General features: G+C 35.8%; 1 protein-coding gene across 1 annotated transcript in view; it reads left to right on the forward strand.

Annotated features, from left to right (window-relative positions):
• Window positions 1-25,056, forward strand: part of NAALADL2 (N-acetylated alpha-linked acidic dipeptidase like 2) — a 757,732-nt gene that overhangs the window by 386,150 nt on the left and 346,526 nt on the right. The window contains exon 6 of the mRNA XM_063104553.1: window positions 11,078-11,221. Coding sequence (XP_062960623.1) covers window positions 11,078-11,221 — 144 coding nt within the window. The remainder of the gene's footprint in view (window positions 1-11,077; window positions 11,222-25,056) is intronic.

A 25,056-nucleotide genomic window follows, 5' to 3' on the forward strand; every position in this document is an offset into this window, starting at 1 on the left:
CTCTTATTTACCTCTAGGACAGTTTTCCTACCAAATCTGTGTCATTAATAGGACTTGTATTCTTCTACTTATCTAGGATTGAAATGTTAATTTCTTAAGCTATTACCTTATTGTCACGACTCTGTTCAATGGGTTCTCACGTCTTGACAATTCTCCTTTTCCAGGCATTTCACATGGATCTTTACCTTACTGTTTTCAGAGACATTCTAGTTCATGCAGACATTACTTTCTGTTGAGAAACTGCAAAACCTTCTAACAGTACTGACACCAGACCCTTAATTTTGAAATCTAAACAAAGTAGACTCTGAGTCCACTTTTGTTACTTACCAGCCATATGACTCAGAATCTCAAAGTTTCTGAGCTTCAGAGTCATTTCTATAAAATGGAGACAACAATAACTAGTTTGAAAAGTTGTATCATCATATATACAGTACGGAAATTAAATGAGATAATATACTCCAGTATCAAGCTCTGTTACTGGCACAAACAAGATCAATTTTTATTATTTTCATTGGACTTCCTTTTCCAGTTCTGTTCTCTTCTGCTTGTCATTTTCAGATCAATATTTCTAAAATCCACTTTCATGGTATCAGTTCTCTCCTCAAAACACTATAAAAGTCCTCCAGTACCTACTTAATATTCTCCACACCTGTTAATCTCTCATGTAAAACCCACCACAATAAGGACTCTATAACTCTCGTCTTAATCTATGACATACATGGTAATTTCCAGTTAACCTTGGCTACTTGCCATTCCCTTTTCACACCTTTATTTTCCTACCATAACTCATTTAATAATGTCGATTCTTTTGCCTGGAATTACCTCCCCTATAGTCATTTTCTTTATAGTTTGAAACATGTTATATGGAAAATCCTGTCAAAGCCAGGATTGTTGAAGACCACTTTAGCTAATGAGATCCTAGTAATTGGTTTTTAGGGTTCTATCCACTACTTTAAAAACACTTTAGAGGGGATAAGAACACTTGCTTCATGGAGCCAGGCTCTGACACACTGACCACTGACCGTTCATGGGACACGGCTGTGACACTTACTTATTAGTGGTTTATTTTTTCATTTTCTCTGACTTTATCACTGTCCTTTTCATACCTGTTTCTTCTTTATATGACACTCCTATTCTTCTCAGGCCTGCTGAAGCCTCTTTGCCTTGCTAGTTCATTTCACACTCCCTGATCAAAGACCTCAGATTTTCTGGCCACTCTGTACCTCTTTTATTCATTAAATTGCTTGAGTCACGAAGCTGGATGTTTTGGATTTTCCTATTCTCTCCCAGCTCTTCTGTTTTGCTCCCTGTTCCCATCTCTACTCCCCAACTGCTACAAAAATACAATTAAATAGAGTTGCCAGACAGGGATGTGTCCTTGCTCTGGAATAACTTCTTGGACTTTTTTCTTTTCCAATTATTTAAGATCCCATTCATTTCCTATCTCTTCTAAGATACATTTGCAGTTGATTATGAGTGACACAAAAGGTTCTTTAAATGTAGCACCAGGTGTAATATAACATCATCGGGTTGTTATGAAGATTAAACGGAGGCGCTGAAAAGAAAATTTGGACCAGTGTAAATAATCTTGAATTTTGCTCAAGCTCCATTATCATGGAAAAGCTTTTAAAAGATGACTGTGCATGGTGCTGTTTGAAGTCCTATGCACAGCCACTAACGCAGACATCATTGCTTTCCTTTAAGAACACCCTTGCTTATTAGCAGGACCATCAGTACTGTACTGTGCACACTCATGTCACTCACAGTACTATTACAGCCTTTGCTGTGACTTCAAAGAAGATTATTACTTAGTGAAATAATCTTTCAGTACACTGCAAAATATTATCTTAGTAAGAAAATAGGCAAAGCATACCTTATACTTTTATCCTTAGTGTGAATTTGTGTCTCATTTTAAAAAACACTGTGAGGAAATGTACATACAAAAACAAGTTGCTAAATTCACCAAATTATAGAGCTTTTTTGTAAGAAATTTTCATATCAATAAAGTTGAAGGAGTAATTAGTAATAGAATATTTCTGATCAAACTGTGGCTTATTAACTCAGGAGATTATTTTTTCCATGGAAAGTGTTTAAAAATATCCACTTTTTCCCCCCAAGTATATATCTTCCCTCAGTATATACCATCATTACAGCAAGGAACTAGACTGGTATTTTTTGAGTCATAATTCCATGTGTGATTAATATTAAAAATAATTTAATTATATTGTAAGAAAAATTACAAACCAGGAGAGGAATTCACTGAAATCTTTCATATTATCCATTCCAAGCATGAGGGAAATTTCTGTAATAACATAGGACATTCACCTCAAATTTAGATGTAAGCATGTAAATACAAACAGCCTCTTTTTAAGGCACGGTATTAAATTCATGTCAAGAGTACATTGTATACATGATGAGTTTAAGACCCCAGAAGGACTGGAAAACTTTCCCAGTCACTTCCCAGTTAGACACAGAGCAAGGGACAGTTAGTTATTGGTCGCTGGATTCTAGGCCAGAGTCCTTTCTTTGTGTTGGTGTTACCATGTCAAAAATAGAAAGTACCTACACAAGAAACCATAAAGATCTGAGAAATATTTCATATGTGATAACTCATTCCTTCTACGAACAACCAACACGGTTGGTTATTTTCCACTTCTATTATCAGAAAACATCTAAAGAAAGAAGTAAATCCAAAAATAATGTACTGGTCTTCTGCCTGTTCATTTAATCAGTCTCATAAAATAATGTGTTCTCATTACAGTCTGGTATGAAGAATTTTATTGTAAATTAATGATCACAAACTTTTACAACAACACCAACAATGAAAACAAACAAAACACATCCACACAGTTTATTTGCTGTCTTTTAAAAAAATGCAACTACACTTTTTCTAAAACTGGAAACTTGGCAAATCATTCCAATGTTTATACCCTTCAAGTTTGAGATGGGAAGCTCCTCAGGGGAATGCTTCTGAAGAGGACTACTTTGCTTATATTACATGTAATGTACACATGGCCAATTATTCCAGTTATGAATCTAGACTACTCTCCTTGAAATAAAGAACAAACTAGATATTTTATCTGTCTCTAAGTTTGTTTTTCTTATGTTATAGTTTATGTTTGTTTCCAAATGTTCATGTTTTTGGAATGCTTTAGGGAATGAAATAGTCTGGGAGTAGACAAATGATGAATACAAAAGAATAGAAATTTTTAGAGTTACATGGAATAGGGAATCAGTTCTCATATATCCAAAAATTTCTCTGAGATAGAATTAAGAAAACATTTGTCAATATCTGAATATTGCCACTGCGCTTATAAATCTAAATTTTCACTTAAAATTACAAATTTATAAATATCAATTCAGCAAGATAAACTCATACACAAAAGAAAGTCCTGTTTCATTAGTAGGAAAGATCAGACTGTAAAAGATCTTTAGAAAATATGTTAATTATGACCATTATCTCTACATGAAAACACAGGATTGGGCTTTGAAGTAATTATATCAATGTGTGTTTAAGCAATGGAAAACATTTAAGATGTGCATAAAAGTACAGTCTTGTACCTCTATAAGTAATAATCAGTTCAATTATAGGATACACCAGATTTCAACTAGCATATAAATGAACATGATTATGTCCTGTATAATGGCCAAAATCTAGGATAGCACCTTGCTTAACAGTGCTATCCTAGATTTTGGCCATTATAAAGGACATAACTGATTTGATATAGTAATAAAAACTTTTCTTTAATTAAATGTTTGTCAAGTTCAAAACAAATTCCAAGTCTGCATAGCCACAATTTTACACATATTAAAGCATATTTGCTTGAGGGAAGAGAATGATGGTAATTTATATATGATGGTCCTTTGCCTCTGTATAATTTCACTTTACCAATATAAATCTTGGCTAAACATGAAAGAAAGTCTAAACATAAAAGAAAAATATTTTCAATCATGGGAAAAGTTGTCTGGCTCTTTTTAAGCCTGTGTCATATTCATGATCAATAAGCTAATTGGAAAGAGAGAGCCCAAATTAATATTAATAAAGATTTTTCATGTATGCTACTTTTTTTAAGTAAGACGGTACTCTGCACAATCTGTACTCTCTTTTAATATAAGACTACACAGTCATTTTGCTTACAAATGAGTATGTTGCTTTCTTATTCCTTTAATGTAAATATGACTGTTTTTACATCACATTAGTTAAGCATTAAAATATTTATTAGAGAGCATGACAGGATTCTTTTACTTACTTAAGAGTGGACCAATGGAATGAGATGATGTGGCCACCTGTGTCTTCATTTTTATGATACTGTGATTTAGAATTTTAATGATTCATGAGTTTTAGGCTAATAATATACATATTTTGAAACAACACACTGTACCCCATACATATATACAACTAATTGGCTGGCTGGTTAGCCTAGATGGTTAGAGCACAGCTTTGTAATACTAAGGTCAAGGGTTCAGTTCCCTGTGCTGGCCAGCTACCAAAAAAAAGAAAAAAAAAAAGTTAAAATATTTTGAATTAACAAAACTATTCATTTGAACTTTGGTATATTCATTCATACAAAAAATATTCACTGAGCTCCTACTTTTTACTAAACACTGTTGTTTAGCTAGGGGACTATTACAGTGGATGATCCCCCAAGGAACTTACACTCTTGTAGGAGACTGGAAAGTGAAAAGGAAATAGGTTTACTAAATGTGTAAGCAAAGACTTACATAGGGGCACATAATATTGAAAATGCATTTAATACACCTAACCTACCAAACATCGTAGATTCGCCTAGCTTACCCTAAACATGCTCAAACACTTACATTAGCAAAATCATCTAGCAGCACAGTATACTATAGAGCACTAGCTGTTTACCCTCGTGATCTCTTCTCATAGCCGCTGCCAGCATTGTGAGAAAGTATTGCTAGCAGGGGAAGAAATCAAAATTCAGAATTTCAAGTACAGTTTCTATGGAATCTATATCACTTTTGCATCATTGTAAAGTTGAAAAATCTTCAGTCAAACCATCTTACATTGGTGACTGTGTATACATGACATGTATGAGGGGGCGGGGCACTAAGAAGTGTGCATAGCACAAACCATTTTTAAGTGTTGTTTTAATTTTTAATGATAATTTAAACAACACACTGTTGACTTTGACTGGCTTGATGGAAGATGGTGATAATTATAAGCAGTGGGTTATAAGATACTGAAATAATAAAGAATCAGCTATATGCATAAGGACAGCGAAATAACTAGCCCAATGTAGTGCACTGGTCATTTCAGGAAAATAACTGTACATTTAGTGAGTTAAAAGGAAAATTTAAAAAAAAAACATTTGTGCCGGTTATTTAATGGTCTAATTTCTGTCAAAGTGGCAGTCCTCTGGAGGAAAGGCAAATCAAATATTCTGGGATAACATCACTTATACCAACTTATTCATTTGATATTCGGGTATTTTCATTAAAGTGCAGCACAAAATGTGTTTTACAATCTCTTCTTTTTTAGCTTTCTGATGTTTGGTTCCCAGGTAAGTGGGCAGTACTTATACTTTTAGTTTGCCAGTCTTTTACACTAATAAATAATAATAGTTGAAAACCAAGAAAAGAAAAAAATAAGTCAAATCGGTTAGTTATTGTAATATTGATTCGTGGCTGAAAAAAAGTGTTATAAATGTAATTTTTATCTTTGAATCACCAAATTCATTTTTGAGGAAAGGATAAAAGCAAAGCAAAAATGCTCTCAGTCATTTTAAACTCATTGAGAAATAGCTTATGAACAAACATGCTCCACATTTGAAGAAGACTGAGAGCTGTTGATTTGGCATTTACTGATATAGTTAAAGGTTCTGTCACCTTTAATTTTGGGTAAGGTGAACAAATAGTTTTCATCCCTTTTGTTCTACTTTTTATATCTCTGTTGCTTTGAAAAGTAGGTAAATTGTGCTGTGAAGAAATATATAATGATTTAGGCCAGTGCTTATCTAATGTGCATATGAATCTTTTGGAAATCTTGTTAGACGACAGATTCTGATTCAGAAGGTCTGGGGAGGGGCCTGAGATTCTGCATTTCTTACAAGTTCCTGGGTCATGCCCAAGGACCACACATTGAAAAGAAAGAATCTATGCTTACATCGAGTAGCAAGGAGCTCATGTTTACACATACACACCCACACAGAGTCAGGTGCAGAGAGGACTGAGTTATACTCCTAAATTGAGAAGTAGTGCCATTCTCATCTGTGGCACATTGTCACTGTTGATCCACACAAGGCCCCTCTTTCACTTAGCCAGCACATTCTTTACTTTACCCAACCTCATGATGCCTTAATTCTGAGGCTCTCAGTGTCTGAGATTTTTAGTCTCTAAAGTCTTTTGTTCCCTGATACTATTTTGGTAATTGGCACTTGTATAAACTGACTTTTCAATTGGGTTTAAAGGTATTCCATCTTGTAACACAAACAAAAAAATGCTGGCAACTAACAGAGTATTTATGCTTTAAAGACAACATAGCCAGATGTAATTGAAGTTGGCACAAACAGTTTGGAAAGGCATAAATGTAAAGCCCGTTAAATGTGTACAATTACAAAACGTTTTACTTATTTTTCTTCTAAATTTCACCCATTGTGATTCAGGTCTAGGTCTTTGAGGTAATGTGCTCTATATATCAGAAAGTCAGCACAATGAAGACCCTTCAGTGTGACTGCAGTAGTTCAGGTATAGTAGAGGGGCTTACAATATTATCATAATGAAATTAATAATTTCTTACATTTCAAACAGAGTCAGTGGAATCAGACTTAGGACTCTGTTTATCCAATTTCCTCATTGTACTATATTCATGTGGCATTGTATCAGGTATTGAATTATTGATGGAATGGATGAGTTTATCTGGGTTATAAAGAGTGCATAAAGTGAAGGGAAAATTAGCTGTCTGCAAAAATAAAAGTTGCTGTCAATCATTCTTTACTGAGCATAAACAATATACAGGGTGTGAAATAACTGCTGTGATCTAAAAGTCAGAGTGCTAAAATGTAATGCCACAGTCTTTTCTGTATGGTACACTTTGCATCAAGGCACATAATCCACCTAATTTTCATCTCATATCTAATGGATTCTTATAGTCCATAACTATGCTTTAAAATATAACTGAATAAAAATGATACATGTGTTTGGTCTTATTCAAAGCCTCTTAATAATATAAGAAAATGAAATTTCTCTCTCGGCTCTTCAATAGACTTTTTTTAAAAAAATAACTTTTGTTTGTAATTTGATCTTAGTGTCCTGCAAAGTCCTGCTTTGAATATCTGCTCTCAAAAGGGAACTGTTTGTCAAATTTCCATTAAGCTGAAGGTGAAAAATTAATGAACCACTTACTTTAGATATTTCAAACTAATGCAAGTCTATTAGTCATGCAGCTCAGAAAAAAAAATCAAAGATTTGGGATGTTCAATTATGGTTTAGAGTTCACTCATATTTAACTTTTAAATGCATTGTTTCATATGCTTCATAGAGCATTCTAGAGAAAAATGGAAGGCAGCTATTTATTTTTTACTAACAGATAAATATATCTTAAAGATAATTTTATTTATTGAAATACTCTTTTTTATCTACAAAAGGTAATTTTAGATCAAGGTTAATGGGGGAGTTGATGGGGATTGATGGGTTTGGAAAATCTATTTAATATGTCTATTGGGGAGGGTAGTAGTTAGCTAGGGAGAAGGCATAATTGTACAGCAGGCATAAAATTATAATTTATTCTTCAGTTGTACTCCTGATCCATTTTATAAGCATTCAGAAAACCATTAAGACATAGGCAGTGATGCTATTTTTCAAACAATTGTTGTTTCTTTTATTTTTCATTAATTGTTGAGCTCCTGCTATGTTCCTGACAATGAGCTAGGTGTTGTGTATCATACAACGGTATAGATGATTTGACCCTTGTCTTCCAGGAATTTAGAGTTTTGAGGGGAAAAACAAAAGTGTTTTTGCATAGTGATAATGTCATTGCAAATGGCATGCATTACCAAAGGTAGAGGTGTATTACACATAGCAGAAGGTGTCAGAGAAACTTCATGTAGAAGGTCACTTATGAGTTGGGCTTTGAAGGGAGTGTGTACTTTAGATATGTGCTAAAGGAGAGGAGAACAAGTAAAGTGGAAGGAAAATCTGGAGCAAAAATATGAAGGCTGTGAATCATAGTGTGTGTCCGGGAACAGTTTAAGTTTTAGCATGACATTTATGTAGAAGATTGATAGGAAATAATGTTGGAAATATAAGGTTTGAGATTGTGAACAGCCTTAAATGGCAAGCTAAAGAGTTAAATATTTGAACGGAGGAGAGATGAAATCATGTGGCATCTTAAAAAATTTCATTTTGTGTTGGAAGTGTATCAGTACCCGAAATCCATGAAAACTTCAAAATAACAGACTTCACCTTGCACATAAATACTATTTCATTGTCCCATGTACACTAAAAGCTCAAAGGTTATGGCTGAGGGACAGGATTACATGCTGGGAGAACCAGAGTGAAATGTCTGAGCCAAGGTTCCTCAGCTACTGTGTCCAGGCACTGTCTATGGTTTGAGACATGAATAACTTTTGGCCCCAGGTGTAACCTGAAGCAGAAGGAGACTCAGGTCTGGTCACTTTGGGCTGAGAACAGTCTCCTTGTAGTCTGCAAATCCCCTTCAGCTTACCCCACTAGGCTGTATGACTACTAGCATGTTCTGTGTGAACCATGCAGGGTCTGATTCATGAGCATCAGACCTAGGCAGTCTCACAGAGCCCCCTCTCAGAAGGGACCAACACTTAATTTGGTGCTCTGCTATTGCCATATTGAAATTCTTCATACTTTTTGAACAAAAGGACTCACATTTTCTCTCGGTCCTGCAAGTTACATAGCTAGTTGTGTTACCATGACATGACAACACTTGGGAAGCAATGAACTACACCATGGTCAAACACACAGTCGTATATTCAGATAAAGGGGTTATTAAATTGTGAGACCAGCACTGTGCTTATATAACAAAACCGCTTCTAACCTTAAATCTTATTCATTTTTTTCTTTAAAGCCATGACTGCCACGGCTGCTGCAGGCCTAAGCCAAATGTCATTTCATAGTCTTGGATTTTCCAGATCATAAATTAAGGCAACACTTCTGTAACATATTTTCTCATTTATAATCTGCCTCCTGGAGCCTGGATACCAGTATCATTGAGCTCTGCACCCCCTGCAGTCCTATCAAATTAAATTTCTGAGAAAAACTTTAGCAATTATTTTTTCTAATAAAAGCTCTGAAAAATATAGCACTGAGTTTGAAAACATTATTGGCTGCCTGATAGAGTCATTCTGTTGTGTATTTTCTTTTCTAAGTAAAAATATATACACTGAGAAAGTATTTTTTAGTTGTTTCCTTAAGCAAAGTTTAGTTTATTCTCTTCATTCTCTTTATTGTGAGTATTTATATGTTTTTCTGTTATTATAATTCTTTTCTGTCCTTATTTTTATTTTTTCAAAGTTATAGGTAAATGTGGTTTATTTAAATAATCAAGTATTTCTAAGAGGGTTAATTTATAAAAATGTCCCCTTCTCCCACTCTTTCCTGTGTCTCTTTGCCCCTCTCTTTATCTCCCCTGGGCACTTAATTACTTTTAACATCTTTAGTTGTTACCACTTTCTAAATTTACCTGCTTGACTTTCAATAACATGTTTGAGTTTACTTCATTGTTTTTTAGTTTTATCTATTACATGGACTTAGTAATTTGAAAGATAAAGATTTAATTTTCACAAGTCACCATGTATATCACCACCCAGCTTTTGCCATTTTCTCTTTTTTTTCTAAAAAATGATACCAATTTTTGTGTTAAATCCAAAGTCATTATTTATATTATTAAAATTATGTAAATACTATTCATATCATACAATGATTACATGTCTTTCTTGTGCAAGCTAAGAATTGTCTCACTTCATAGATTTCTTATTTTTTGGTGTATCTAGAAATTCTTCAAATCCTAACTCTCTGATCTTACTGTAAATATTCTCTCAACACATTAGCAAATATCAGATATGTCCAGAAAATTTTGTCTTCCTGGAGATCTCTCTCCCTTACCATCCCGACCTCCTGCTCTCGTCCTCACTGGTCTGCTGTATAGGTGCTATCCCGGGGCTGCCCTTGTTGAGAGCTCCTACTTAAGAATGCCAAAATTATGTTGATTTGAAGTTCTGCATATGGGTGGGATTTATTGACTAATGGGTTCCAACATAGGGTCACTTGGGTGATGTCTTTTTGATTTTCAGAATTTGTAGATATTTTCTATTGACTGGGTTATATTAGCTATAAGTGAATCTTCTATTGCCCTAGCTCGAGGGAAAGATTCCGGGCACCAAGAAAGTGAAACGTCTGAAGAATCTCGACTATCTTGATGCCATCCTGTTTTAAATGTGGTACACATCACTGTATCTGGTGTTTTTCAGTTCCACATCTCACTCTCAGTTTTCTGCTGGAGCGAGGGAGGAACAGGCAACCATATCAACTAGGTGTGGACAGACCCCTGTGCAACCAGGAATTCATCAAACAGGTTTCCAGGCCCTGTTTCTCCCCTACTTCAACAGGTAGCTACGTTGCCAACTCCTAAGCCTTTCTGGGTTCTGTGATACAAACTGCACTGCTTCTCAGCTTTCCCATTGCAGGCTTAGGTTTTGGTCTCCTCAGGTCTGATCAGCTGACATTTACTCATCTGCCTTCCAACTTCTGGAATCTCTTCTATTCTCTTGGCCCCTGTGTATTTATGCTTTTTTTATTAGTCTTTTGTTGTCATGTTAGTGGAGTTTTATGAGACAATGGAGGTAAGCGTATATGCACAATCTGCTATCTTTAACTAGAATACATGATTGTATTTGGAATAAATTTTTATGAATTACCTCAAGTCATTTTTAATAAGTAGACAGAGTAAAACTAAGAGGTAAATAAACAAAGGATGTTTATAAATTTACTGCTCATAATTGAAATACTTATTATAAGGAACTTCTCTTTGAGTGTTTTAAATTTCTGTTTATTAAGTATTTGTCCTTTTCTCATTTGAATACAGATGGAAGCTTTAGACAAAGCCGATCAAACCTCACCTCTCTGTTAGTGCAGCCCATCTCCGCATCCCTCGTTGCAAAACTGGTCTCCTCAGCAAAAGCTAGAGCCAGAAACAATGTCTGTAGCCCTCTAGAACTTCCAAATAACGGTAAAGTACTTAATGTCTTTTCGTGTGTCTGTAGTTTTTGTAAGGACCATGATCATTTTTAATCTCTTAAATTGACATGTTTTAGGATTATTCTGTTCAAAAACATTGATTTTTAATGAGGTGAGCATTTACTCTCTTCAGTGGCTCTTTAGAGACATTTTTGGAAAGTAATTTTAATAAAAACTGAGAGTTGACCAAACTGAGAGATTTAAAAAAAAAAGGAAAAAAAAAAGCATTTTGAACTGCTGCAAAGAAAAGTAGCTTTACAGATAAAGCGTTTTGTGCACTCATGAAAATCTGCTTAACATAGCTTCCCTGTTTCAGCTTCAGCAGTCTTGTTGCCTGCCAAGATTCAGTGGATAGCAGGCAGCTATCTGGTGTTTGAAGTCTTTTAGTATAAAGTATTAACTCCTAATTCCTGAAATTGACTAAAAAATCCCTCTGTCTATATGCATCGTTGCCCGAGAGATGCTTCTTGGGCTGCAATGCAGTTTGTCAGGCCTTGTTGGACCACGTAGGATAAAACTGAAGTAGTTAAACTACCTGTGGTGGGATGAAAGCCACAGGCTGCATCTTATTTCTGCCTCCAGCCTCAGCAGTAGAGTTCTAAAGGAGAGTATCTTTTTACATATTATTTAATTTGTATCCAGTTGCTGTGAACTACAGCTTGAGGGCTCTGTGTTTTTGTGTATAGACCTGGAGGCTCAACTACCCATGTTTTATCTCATCTGTTTTTCTCTTGACAACAGAAGCACTTTTAAAAAATGTTTGAAGAAGCTTTTTTAAAAAATCTGAATACATGCAGGGTTTCTCTTTGTTAGAGACACACTTTCAAACTCCTATAGACTGACAGCCTCCTAAACTGATTATCGATTGAGCAAAGTGAGAAATATAGAAAAACACTGTTAAGCCAAAATCCTCAAAGTGGGAATGAAGACACCCTCAAGGAGTTTTGTGTTTTGTTTTGTTTTTTCTTTTACCTATTCTGAGCCCCACAAATCGATCAAGGGCTCTATTTGTTAAAATGTGTAAATAACATGGTAATAGTTGTTTAGTTACAAGGAAAGTAATGGACTTGTTAAAATCCAGACTTAATTAATTAATTAATTACATATTCAGAGTCCCTAATGTGTTCCAGCCACCGGCCTGCTGTTAGCAAGCCAACAATCCCCGTACTAGCTCCATAACCGCTCCTAGGACACCTCCCCCCTGGAAGCCTCTGTATTTGCATCTATAAAAGGATGGCTAGCCCTCTGTAACCTCAAGCTATTGTGAGAATCAAATTATGATGTATGTCTCAGTACTTTTGTATACTGTAAAATGTTATGTGAGTATTAACCAGTATCTTCCTTAACAAATAACTATATCAGTTTCCTTCCTAATATGTTCAATGTCTGCAGAAAAATGTCTTAGCAAAACACAATGGCATTCTCCTGCGGTATGTCTGTAATAAGTTAACGACGTGTATGAAGCTTAGAAGAAAAGTTGAGCTGTATGCTGAAACCTGTTTACAACCTCAGTGTTAAAGAAGTAACAGGATAGGCCTGCTTTCTAAGGAATTATGCCACATCAAGTTTTTCTCACGGACATAGTAATTACTATTGTTTTTTAGAAAAATTCAGACAGATATATATTTAAACCATTCAAAAGACATTTCATGTTATAACAAGTCCTTCTTTATTTTTTAAAATATATGACATTACATTTATATTTCCCAAATACTGATTAAGCAGTCTGAGTGAGTTGTTAAATTTAAACTAATCTTAAATGTAGGATAACAACCCTTTACCCCAGTGTTCTGGACAATAATGCTCATGATTCATCTGAGATAATTAACTTTTAAGTTTTCTCATAAACACATAAAATGCATTAGTTGCTCACAATGACACATGTCAGGATGGGACATGAAAAGAATACAGAATGAGGTGCTCTGCATTAAGTGATAAGAACAACACTTATAGCTTATGGATTAAAACAATAATTTAAAGCATATTATAATTATATCTTATTGCTGAATTTTCTAGGTATAGTACTGAGATTTACTGTAGAAAAATCTTCACTCTTCACGTTTAGACATGAGTACACTAAACACACATGTGCAAATCAACTAATTATTTATCTTACCCATTTAACCCTATATGTACACTGAATCAGAATGCTCTAAAATCCAGACAACAGTGTAGAGGCATTTGTCTACTGCGTTTGCTTTCTCAGCACCTATTTGCCCCTTTTTCTTTTTGAATTGTTGCCAACATTTCCCAGCAATATGTGAGTGTTATGAGTAGGTTTGTCCATATCCCAAGTATAGAAATAGATTTTACTTGGATCAAGACTATTGGCATATCATATCAACAGTAGTATGATGATTGGTTCGAGGATGATCCAAGTCTGGCCCAAAAAGAACAAGACTCAATTTCTGAATTTTGCTTGAGCAATGACTTGTTTTAACATTAGAGGTGAACAAGAAAGCATGTAGCTCTGGGATCTTTTGGTACCTGTCTTGGTATCATGAGAATACAGTCTACCTGAAAATGGAGCCAGCATAGAAAGAGTTAGATTAATAAAAGGGGGGGTGGGAGGAGAGAGAGAGAGAGAGAGAGAGATATAGATAGAGAAAGCAAAAGATGAAAAGAGAGACAGAAAGACAGAGATGGAGAGATATATAGGGATAGACTCTTGTTCACGTTAATTTGAGCCCTAAATAAAGCCTTATCTGAAACCAAATCTATTGAAATGCCCATATATATGTCAATGCCTTTTCTTTTTGTTTTAGCCAATTTATGTTTAGTTTTGAGTTACCTGCCACCAAAAGCTATCTAACTGATAGATAGAACCATAGAACTTAAACTAAACAAAGGAATTAAATGCCTGCATTCATGAAATGGTTCAGTAAAGTGGAGGGCAAGGCATTTGTATGGAGAGCCTTGTGAGTACTAAGAAAATTCTATGAAGAATAGAAAAAGAATCGGGAGAAAAGTTCTTGCCTAGTAAATACAGATTGCTTGTATTGGTTGAATACTGACTCTGTTTCAAATCCCATGGTCTTCCACAGGTCTTACTCACAATCTAATGTATTGTCAGTCTTTTTTTTGAGGTTCAGTTAAAACACAGAAATCTTAATTTTCAAATATCAATCTGAACTTGTAGTTAAAATCCATGAAAATAGTGAAAAAAGAAAAAAGGAAACTGTAAAATCCATTAACATAATTTAGGGTGAAAAATACAAATGAATAAGTTAAAAAAAACATTTTAATATGTTTGATCAAGCACTTATTTTGAAAAAAATGACTTTTCATGTGTAAAATTTAACATTATCAGTGGTAACAAGTTTTTACATAAGTAAATTTGGAGAATATCTCATCAAATGTCTACATATATATATTTGCTATTTTCTATATTCACAATTGATATACTCTTTGATAAAAATAGTTTATTAGGATAATTTAATGACTACCTGATTATCTGGTTTAAAATTTTTACATATTTCAAAAGTATTTTGAAAATCTATCTTTCTACTTTGTTAGCAGCTACTTAAACATATGCATTATTAGCATTTCTTGAGTAAAGATTTTAAAACATGTATGAGCATATTATTGTCTACAAATTGTGGTTATACTAACCTTTATTGAATAATAATGCATTTTAGTTCTTCAAGACATATCCATTAATAAGAAATATTAGTACAGTTAAATCCAACATTATTTTTTTGTTACGTATGAGACCGCTGAATCTGCTCAGAGTAGCTCCCAGGTTGCTACATGTGAGAAGATCCAATAGCACATTATGCTATTCTGGTTAAAGAACATCTTGAGATTTTATCTGTCTATGTATCTGTCTATGGATCTGTCTATGGCAGTGGACAATGGAATGGTATGAATCCAATATGATGTGTCTCCTTTAAGTTCCTACATAACAAGTGATAAGTGCTTTTGGCCATAGCAAAAGAAAGAATTCTTCTATAGGCCAAAAAAAGTAGAAAAATTGCAAACTTGTTTTTGAGCAGGTGGGCTTTACTAAATTCCAGCCATCAACATGGAGGAAAATATCCAGAAGAAAATAAGGAAAATTTTAATTGGTACAGATAACTCCTATATAGCGTGCCTCTGGATATTGTGGCTACTCTTTATCCAAAAAAATCCAGTGAGCTAGAACATTTTAGGAAGGACTGATATGTGTAGTGATAAACACAAGCTAGATGTTAGGAGTTACTAAACTGGACAATAGTGACACCTCAATTTTATGGCTCTTCAAGCAGCCAGTTGCACAGTGAACCTAGGAGTCTGAGCTGGAAGCTGATAGCAGAGTAAGCTGTGGAAGTGAAGATCAGCATTCATGAGCTGCCAGTCTGAAGTCCTCGGACAAAAGGAAAAAAGCTTCAGAAATCACTTTGAAGGACTATTCATCAAGGGTCTTAAACAGAATAAGCATAGGTGGGAAACCTATTGTCCAAAGTCCACAGAAAGTACAGTCAATTCTCTGTTTCCTGGGGAGTGCAAGTTGGGCTTACTGAGGGTGACACAGATTTGTCATTCTCCCAGAACTTCTCAAGTTTCCAGCTGTCTGTCTCAACAGTTTTGACTTAGAAAATGATTCAGCCTGATTCCATTTAGAATTCTTGTTTGTTTGTTTCCTAAAAGACCTGAAGGCAACCAGAAATGTACACTTCTAAGCAAAATTACTTTAACAAGTGTTTTCCAGTTTTTCAGTGTTTCTTAGTAAGTTTATAGCTTCTTACATTTTTATCACATTATTTTTCAAGTACTTGTCACTCCTTACAAATTACAGTAGCTCCAACTAAACTTTGGAGTTTATATGTGTGAAAAAATTCATTGCAGCATACCTTATCTTTATATGTTTGACAATCCATTGCTCACAATGGGCCAACACTGTCATTTACTAAGAAACTGCCAGAGACTCTTCACTGCCTTTCTGGTTCTATATCATGCTATTCCCTTCATGTGTCCATTATTTTTCCTATTATTCTATTCATTATTATCCAAATATGTCTTGCATGCTTGTGCTCTAAGTTGTAAAGGCCCAGTAACTTCTAAATTCTTAAAGTTCAGTGCAAATGTCATCTCCTCCATTAAAAGCCTTTTAGGGCTCCACTCAAGTTGGAAGTAGCTTCTCCTTCTGACTTTCTCTGCCATGCTTTTGTCATTTATATCCTACTTGGCATTGGAATATGATATTCTTCCAAAGTAGAGTATAAGCCACTTGAATTTTCATTAGAATATGTTGTTTCCTCTTTATTTCTATATGATTTCAACTCTTTGAGATATTTTTTATGGTCCAGAATATGATCAGTATCCCATGAGTATATGAAAAGAATGTGTAGTAAGTATGTGGTTGTTCCGTGTAATGTTCTAAATATGATCATTGAGACTAAGTTTCTTGATCAGGTAGTTCAAATATTCTATATTTTATGAGTGTTAATATCTCCCAATGTGAGTATAGCTTTGTCCATTTTAATTTGTAGTTCTGTAAATTTTGCTTTATATATTTTGAGGTCATTTCTTAAGTGTTCATAAATTCAAATATATCTTCCTGGATAGTTGAACCCCTTATCAGATGAAGTGATATTCTTTATATCTAGTAATGCTTACCTTAAATTTGATTTGCTTGTTATTAATTTAGCCACACTAGCTTTTCTTGATTAGTATCTTTATACCATATCTTTTTTGCTTTCAACCTTTTTATATCTTTCTCTTTTATATGAGGGTACTTTAAAAAGTTCATGCAAAAATAGAATTAAAAGATAACAGGAATCTTTCCATGAACTTTTTAAAGATCTCTCATATCTGTCTCATTAATAGCAAGTAATTTGCATCTTAAATACAATCTGATCATTTTTTAACTGGAGCATTTTGCCCATTACATTTAATGTGAGTACTGTGTATTTATGCTACACTTTTCATCTTAACTTGGATTTCCTGTTTGTAACACATGTTTTCCTTTCGTTTTACTTTTCTCTTCAGATTTAGATTATCTGTGGTTATATTTTCCTTCTACTATTTTAGAAGTTATAAATACTTTTTATTCTTTTAGAGTTACTGCAGAAATGCAACTTTTTAGGGATTCCTTGCTCCTGCTCTACTCAGCGCCCTATAACCTTCTCTGCATTCTCTTGCAATGGCATGGGGAAATGTAGTCCTTTAGGATTACTGCTTTATAGAGGAAAAGTCTCTTTTTAGAACCACCTTTTTGTCTGCAATGTGAGCTGGCCCGGGACTTTGTCTTCTGACTGTTCAATCCCATGAGGCCATCAAAAATAAAAGATTTCCAGGTTTAGCAAATTCACTGAGATTGAAAACTGCCTCATTGTGTTTTACCTGTCTTGGTTCCTATCACAGCTTAAATTTTGACCTAGTTATACCTTAATTTCTTCCTAATTCTTAGATGCTGTTAAAAAAAATTTGTTTTGTATTTTACTTGGCACTGTAAATTATTTTCTGTGGGAGTGTTAGCCTGATATCCTAGTCTACCATATTACTAGTAAAGGAAATCTCCTTCTCTCCATTTGCTCACTTTTTGGCAGCAAATATGGACAATTCAGTGAATACATTTAGAATGATTGACATATAAATCAGGTCGCCATCAGGAAATCAATGATATACTAAAAATGTGCAATTCAAGGGAATTTAGTCAAGGGCCTATGCACAAGGTGTGGACAGGTCAAGAAAAACAGAAAAGGGATGTCATTGCTACTATCTCTAAACCAGGCCTAGTAATTGCTACTACTTCTAAACATAAAGGGGCAAAAAGAGATCTGAGCTGCAAGAGAGGAGCTGTGGCTTTCAGTCAAGCTATGTAGTCACTGTCAGCAAGTGACAAGCCAGGGAGGGTGATGGAAAAATAAATACTCCAATCATTCGCTTACCCAACCTGCTGATCACTTGTGGAAACCTTCCACTGGCTAAACTCAACCTGAACCCATCTTTGTAAGGGAGCCCAGGTACATGTAGTCCATAGAGGTCATCCTCCTGAGGCACAGAAGTAAGTGAAGGATGGAAAATAGATCTGGACAGACAGATGGAAAATATGCAGCACAGATATGCTGCAGGTGATTAGTCTGTGAATTTTATGATTTATGATTTGTAGATGGCTTTGATAGAATGGTAAGGGAAATCAGTCAGTCAATTTTCACTCTTATAAGAGATAAAAAGAGAGTAAAAGTGCTCCCCCCCCCAGGGATTCACATTATTTAAAATATCTTCCTATTTAGGTAATTTTACTAATTAAAAACAAAATATATTTTTTTTCAAATGCATGCAAGCTCACATGAGTACAATCACATGTGGATGCGAATGTGGATGTGTGTATATTGCAGACTCAGGAGAGAACTACCGTTGCCTTAAAAGTATATAAATTATAATGGCACAGAATCCAGAAGAAGTTTATACTCAAATTATTAGGCAAACAGTTGGTATTTAGTAAAGATGTTAGCAGATTACAGAACCCCAATCATCAAAACTGTAATTCTAGAGCAAATTTCGGTTCCCATAGGCTTCAGGAGAATTAAAAAAAAAAAAAAAAAAAAAAATTACAGCCCAGAATCCTAGAAAAAGTTCTATCTTAGACCCAGATAGCCAAGAAAGAAAAACTCAAGTACACAGAATGGGATAAATGTTTGATTAAAATTAAGGACACTATGAAAAACTATGACTAGAAGAGCTTAGTTATTGGAATTGAGACTTAGAGTTAGCAGCAAATGTTATTCTTCAAATCTCTCTGAATAAAGTTTGGATTTTTCCTAGATACTGGGCATTCGTATTCACAATGCAAGTGGAGAAGAAGCTTTGTTAGCTGTTAGGGAAGAAGAACCCTGAGAATCAGTTGAGCCTTAATAATTGCAACAAAAATACAAGACGGAATTGTCTCTGAAACATAATATCTGTAGGAGATATTTTTCTCTGCACATGATGAAATTAAGGACTAGAGACAGGCAGTTACTGTCATGTCTCTTAGCTCTGACACCCCTTATCCTATTTGAATACAAATGTTCTCTGAGTGAAACACATTTTTGTCATCTAGAAATCTTTGGAACTTCGCATGTAATATTTAAAGCTGTCATCAAACTTGGCAGCATGAAAGACAGAAACCATTTGGTAAATGTGAGTTGGAAATGTAATCTTTAAGTAGCAATATATATCTACATACACATGCACTAACTTTCTGAATAATAAACTGCAACTAAATGTTCTCCAGGATTTTCTAATTTCAAATTTCAACAATGAATAATTTTTATTTTAAATAAATTCAAACTTGTAAAAAGTTGCAAGAATAAAAAGAATATTTTTTCTCAACTACTCAAGAGCAAGCTGCAGACATGATGAACCATCACATTTGGATTATCCCACCAACAATGATATTCTTTTATACAAATGACACAACCATCACAATCAGGAATTGGTCATTGACACATTACTACCGTGCACGCCACTGGCTCCCTTCACCTTTTGCCAGTTGTCTCTATAATGTCCTAAACTGCAAAAAAGATCCAAATTAAGATCATGTGTTGCACCACGTTGTCAAGTTTCCCATTTCCTTCAACCAACAACCGTTTCTGTCTTTTCTTGACTACCATTGCTTTACCACCTTTGAAGATTACATGTCAATTATCTTCAGAATGTCCCTCACTCTGGGTCTATCTGATGTTTTCTCATGAACACATTCAGGCTCTGTGTCTTTGGCAGTACTCTTACAGAAGTGAGATCAGCTGCTACATGGTGTCTATTTGTCCCATCTCTGCTGATGCTGCTACCTTTGGTCCCTTGATTAAGGTGTTGTCTGCCAAGTCTCCTCTTTGAAGTTGTTCTTTGTTATTGTAACTTTATAATCAACAAACATTTGAAATCATGTAAACATCCTGCCCCTCCCACCCCCTGCTACCTCTACCCACTAGCTTCAATATTTATTGATGCTTCTTGTCCAATTAGTCATTACCATGATGATGCCAATGGTGATCTTCCAATTTCATCATCCCATCTACATTTATATGCTGGCATTCCACGTAAAAAAGTGATTACTCTTTTTCCTACTTATTTGTTTGTACCTTTCTATATTTATACATACCAGTATTGATTTATCACTTAATTAGGATTTATGGTCCTAATTGATTTAATGGGTTATAATACAGTACTATTTTTATTTTAATACTCAATTTGTCAGAAGTTACCACTAATAATTGCAACTTCAAACCTGGGTTCTGTGTCTTTTAGCATACTCTCATTATTCTTTAAGTATTGCCTTAGTGTACCATAAACTGTACCAAATCATCGTGTACTTTTCCTGCCCCAGCCCCATTATTAGCCATTTCTGCAGAGTCTAATTTCTTTGAGTAGGAAATGATGTCCAGAAAACAAGATCTGGATTCTAAATGTGCTCATTGCTGTTGGAGTGGTGCTTCTCTCAGTGAACGAAGCTAGGAAAACATAGCTTAGTATTATATTTTTATGTTAGTATATAAAAAATCTATATCTATGCACACAGATTGGCATCTGTATTTATTTTTATACCCATCTATCTATCTATATGTTGAAAACCATGAGGACACATCAATACCTAGTGCTTTTCTCATTCCATGTTTGTAAATCCCTTCTCTGACAGTCAGAAATCTGATCCTCATTAGGCTGAATATATTTACTCAGGTAATCAGTTGTCCTGTGTGTAATCAGCGATGCCGTTACTCCCTCCTTCACAAAGATGTTCTTCTCTCTCCACTGTGGCTCTGACAACCATGTTAGGCACTGCCCCATATGAACTATTCCCCATACATCGAACGCCCCATGCCTCTACCCCAATGCAGTTACTTCCTCGCCCTACGCAGGCTCCAACACTACATGTTGTTCAACTCTTACGTGGGGGTGCCTTTCACACTCTGCTTCAGAGGCTGCTCTCATTGCACTATTCACTCTGGCAATTGCTTTCCTCCTCATGTTAAGACTCTGTTTCTCTCTGTCTCTGACACACACACACACACACACACACACACACACACACACAGAGACACACACACACACGTGCTGTCATCACCGTGCTTGGGCTCTGATATCCTGTGCTGGGCAACCCTACCCCATTTGGATGCCTTCCTCACCTCACATGGTCTTCAACACTTTGCTCTGGGCGATGGTGGCATCGCCCTCTACTGCCAGTGTCAGAGCAGCTAATCTTGGCCAACCTCACCTAATGGCTTTAGGAATGAATTGTTCAAGAAGAAAAAGAAAGGAAAGGAGAAGGAAAAAAAGACATACATTGTTTTGAGTGCATGAATGTTTAATTAACATGATTACTATTGAGCAATATGTTTTATTCTCTTTCTTACTTTTTTTCCTTCATTTAGCACTCTGTGGTTAATCCATGCTGCCATGTGTATATTTACCATACTATGTAGCTTCTAGGTTCAATATAATATTTAAGTAGCTTTACTACATTTGATATATCCATTACTCTGGTGCTGGATACTTAGGTTACCTTCATTTCCTTGTTGCCAAACATTTTAGTTTCAAAGTTTCTTTTGTTTTTTATTTCTTTAATAACATTAGTTTATGGACTTTTTGTATTGTGTTGTTTTTGACAAGCTTGATGTCTGTCTAATTCTTGTTCTTTCATAAGTGGTCTGCTTTTTTACTCTGGGAACTTTTAGCATTTTTCTCTTTGTTCTTCATGCTTTTAAGCTTAAGTATAAAATATATAGGAATGTTTTTCTTTCTTTCTTTTTTTTGAAAAATTATTTTTTCCACTATTTGCTCACTTCCATATTTTTTTTTAATCCTTCTAATATTCTTTCTAGAACTGCTATATCTAGCCGGTATATAGTTCAGTTGTACTTTCATATTTTCTCTCCTTATTCTTTTTTGTGATTTTCTGGAAAAATTTCTCAATCTGATTTTCCAGCCCTGAATTCATTCTTCAGTTCTATCTGTTTATTACCATATCTATCTACCTATCCTATTTACTGGTGTATTTTTTCAATTATTCTATCTTCCATATCTATTATTTCCTCTCATTTTCTGATGTTTTCTAGTTTTGGTTTCATATTGCTAATATATTCTATTATCTTTTTGAGTTTCATTATAATACTTTTTTAAAATTTAGATGCTTTGTGTTCCAGTGTGATTACTTTGGGTGATATATGTGTTCACTGTGTTAACTTTCTTTTACGGTGGCTGTGGACCTCAGGATCTAGGTAGCCTGGGAGTTCATGTTGCCCTGGAGGTATTAGCTACCTTTCTTGTGATTTATTTAAGGCAGAACTAAAGACTTTATATCTTCCTGGGTCAGTATAATGAGAGAGTCAATATGTCCCTGGGTACTATGGAATTATTCTAAACCACCATTTTCTGCCAATTCACCAGGCAGATTCAGTTTTCTGGGTTTCAGGGTATGAGGTTCAGCACTAAGGATGACATAATCTCCTTAGGTTTTAATTCCACCATTGCTGTGGATTTGGAGGAGAGGAATAAATGCCCAAGATTGCAGGTTTGCTCAAGCCTCTTCACAACAGTGCTTCATCCCAGCAGAAATGGGAAGTTCTGCCTAACCCAATTTCTGTTCCATTTATTAATCTCTCCGTTTTCATCGTTTGTCCATAAACACACACATTTTTACCTAAGTTCAATGATTATGTTTACCCCTCTCTATCCTATTCTTTTTACTTACAGTGTATCCATGTTTATACATATCCTTTTTACATTTTAACAGCCACACATTTTATGACAATTTTCTAAGTTATTTCCCTGTTTGGGATATTTATGTTGTATTCTGTAATTGCTATTATAGATTATACTACAGAGAGTTGAATTATTCCTGTAGGATAAATTCCAAAATACAAGATTGCTATTGTTATTGCTATGAAGAGTAATATTGCCTTACCAATAGGTTGTTCAAATTACTAATGCCAACAGCGGTACATGTGTCATTGGAGTGTAAGTTTATTCAAGATTTCACTGACATCCATTATTAAAATTTAAAGTGTGAGCATGGTGCTGATTCTAGTGAAGGAAAACAGACTCTATACACATTTGTTTTCAGACAAGGGTATGGAATAATATAAAATAAATAGATTAAAAGCTGCTTTTCTTGGCTTCCAGTCAAGATGGCAGAATAGATGGTCCCCAGCATCACTCTTTCCCACAAATCAACCAATTTACAGCTATTAAAAAGCAATGACAGCCAAGCTGGGGCTGCTAGAGCTCAGGGGAAGAGGAGGAGAGACCTATGGAGTTCATGAAGGCAGGAGAAGCCATGATGACAGAAAGAAAGGATTGCTCCCACCATATAGAGCCCCGGCCACTTCAAGGCTGGCCCTGGTGAGTGCACAGAGCCAGAGTTGGCAAAAACTGCAGCTGTGCTCTTTGGATGGAGCATCTTGGAGGTGGCAGGTGAGAAGAGGGCCTTGGTGGGCCCCAGACCAGCAAGACCACTAACAAGGTTCCTGTGGACCCTCACAGAAACAAGGAGCCACAACAACTCAGAAAAGGAGCCACTCAGAGGCCAGTGTCATTGCAAGGAACTGGCTCATGGCCTGCCCCATGGGAAGTGTTTGGAGTGTGGGTAGTGGGGGAGACAGGCCCACCAGAGGAACATTGGGGCACAGCAAGGACAGCTGATCTGCCCTTCAGTCAGCACAGGCCCACTCTGTGTAGACTGGTCAGGAATATGGAACTGCAGGGGGAACAGTTTGCTGAAAAGACTCAGGTCCAGACCAGAGTTTCTATGCAACCCAGGTGTCCTGGACCTCACAAGACCCAGAAGTACCTAAAAAGTCAACCATTAAAACCTGAGCTTCATAAAAAGCCTTCCCCAGGGAATCAGCAGCAAAGCAGCAATTTAGCTCAACCACAGGGCTCAAGTGCTGGTACACACAGGAAGTTCTCCCATTTTAGAAGTAAGCAAAGGACAACAAATTAGTTCCAGTGCAGAGTTTCAGAGGTAGGAACAGTGAATAATCCAACACAGAACTGAAAGAAAAAACAAAATATCCACAGACCAGAGACGAAGTTTGATATCAACTAGTAAAGTTCTCACATCACTGAAGAACACTGAAGAACCTCCCTGGGCTCCCAAACCAGGGAGGAGAGAGGGTTGGAGGCCTCAGCCATGTCCCCCAACACCCACAACCAGCCCAGTGACAACCACCGAGCTTCCTCAGGAAGCATCCTGGGTTCCTGAGCTGGGGCAGTGGCAGGCTGAGGGCCTCAGCCATGCCCCCCTGACACCCACAACCAACCCAGTTATGACCACTGAGCTGCCACAAAAGGCACCCTGGGCTCCTGAGCCAGGGAGGTGGGGGGCCGAGGACACTGGCCATGCCTCCCCGTCATCTGCACCCAGCCCAGCAGTGACCAAGCCACTGCTGGAAGACACCTGGTCTCCCCTGCAGGAATGAGGGGGGTGCCACAGGCCTCAACCATGCCCTTCCTCCTTCCTCCTTCTCCCACCTTATTTCTTTACCCCTTCCCCTATCCCCCTCCCCCTCAACTGCTCCACAACATCTTAGAATGTAAAAAAATATATATTAATAAATAAACTTTTTTTAAAAAGCTGCTTATCTCTATGTTAATATGTCATTATTTGGACCTAGTCTCTGCACAGTGATACATAAGGAAGTTCTTCTGCCAGTCGGAAGGATCGTTGTAAATATAGAATTCTCCTCAGAGCAAAAGGTTGTGTTCACTTTCAAACCTCACGTTTCAGAATGTAGAAGAAGGCAGAATGAAATGACTTAAAATCCTTCCATACAAATGTCTAGGAACCCTGGAGAAAATATAAGAAAACATGTTTTAAAAAACAGTTATCAAAAAAGAAAGTCAAATATAATAAAATATCCAGAA

Source organism: Cynocephalus volans, chromosome 1 (assembly GCF_027409185.1).
Source record: "Cynocephalus volans isolate mCynVol1 chromosome 1, mCynVol1.pri, whole genome shotgun sequence".
In the NCBI taxonomy this organism is placed as follows: domain Eukaryota; kingdom Metazoa; phylum Chordata; class Mammalia; order Dermoptera; family Cynocephalidae; genus Cynocephalus; species Cynocephalus volans.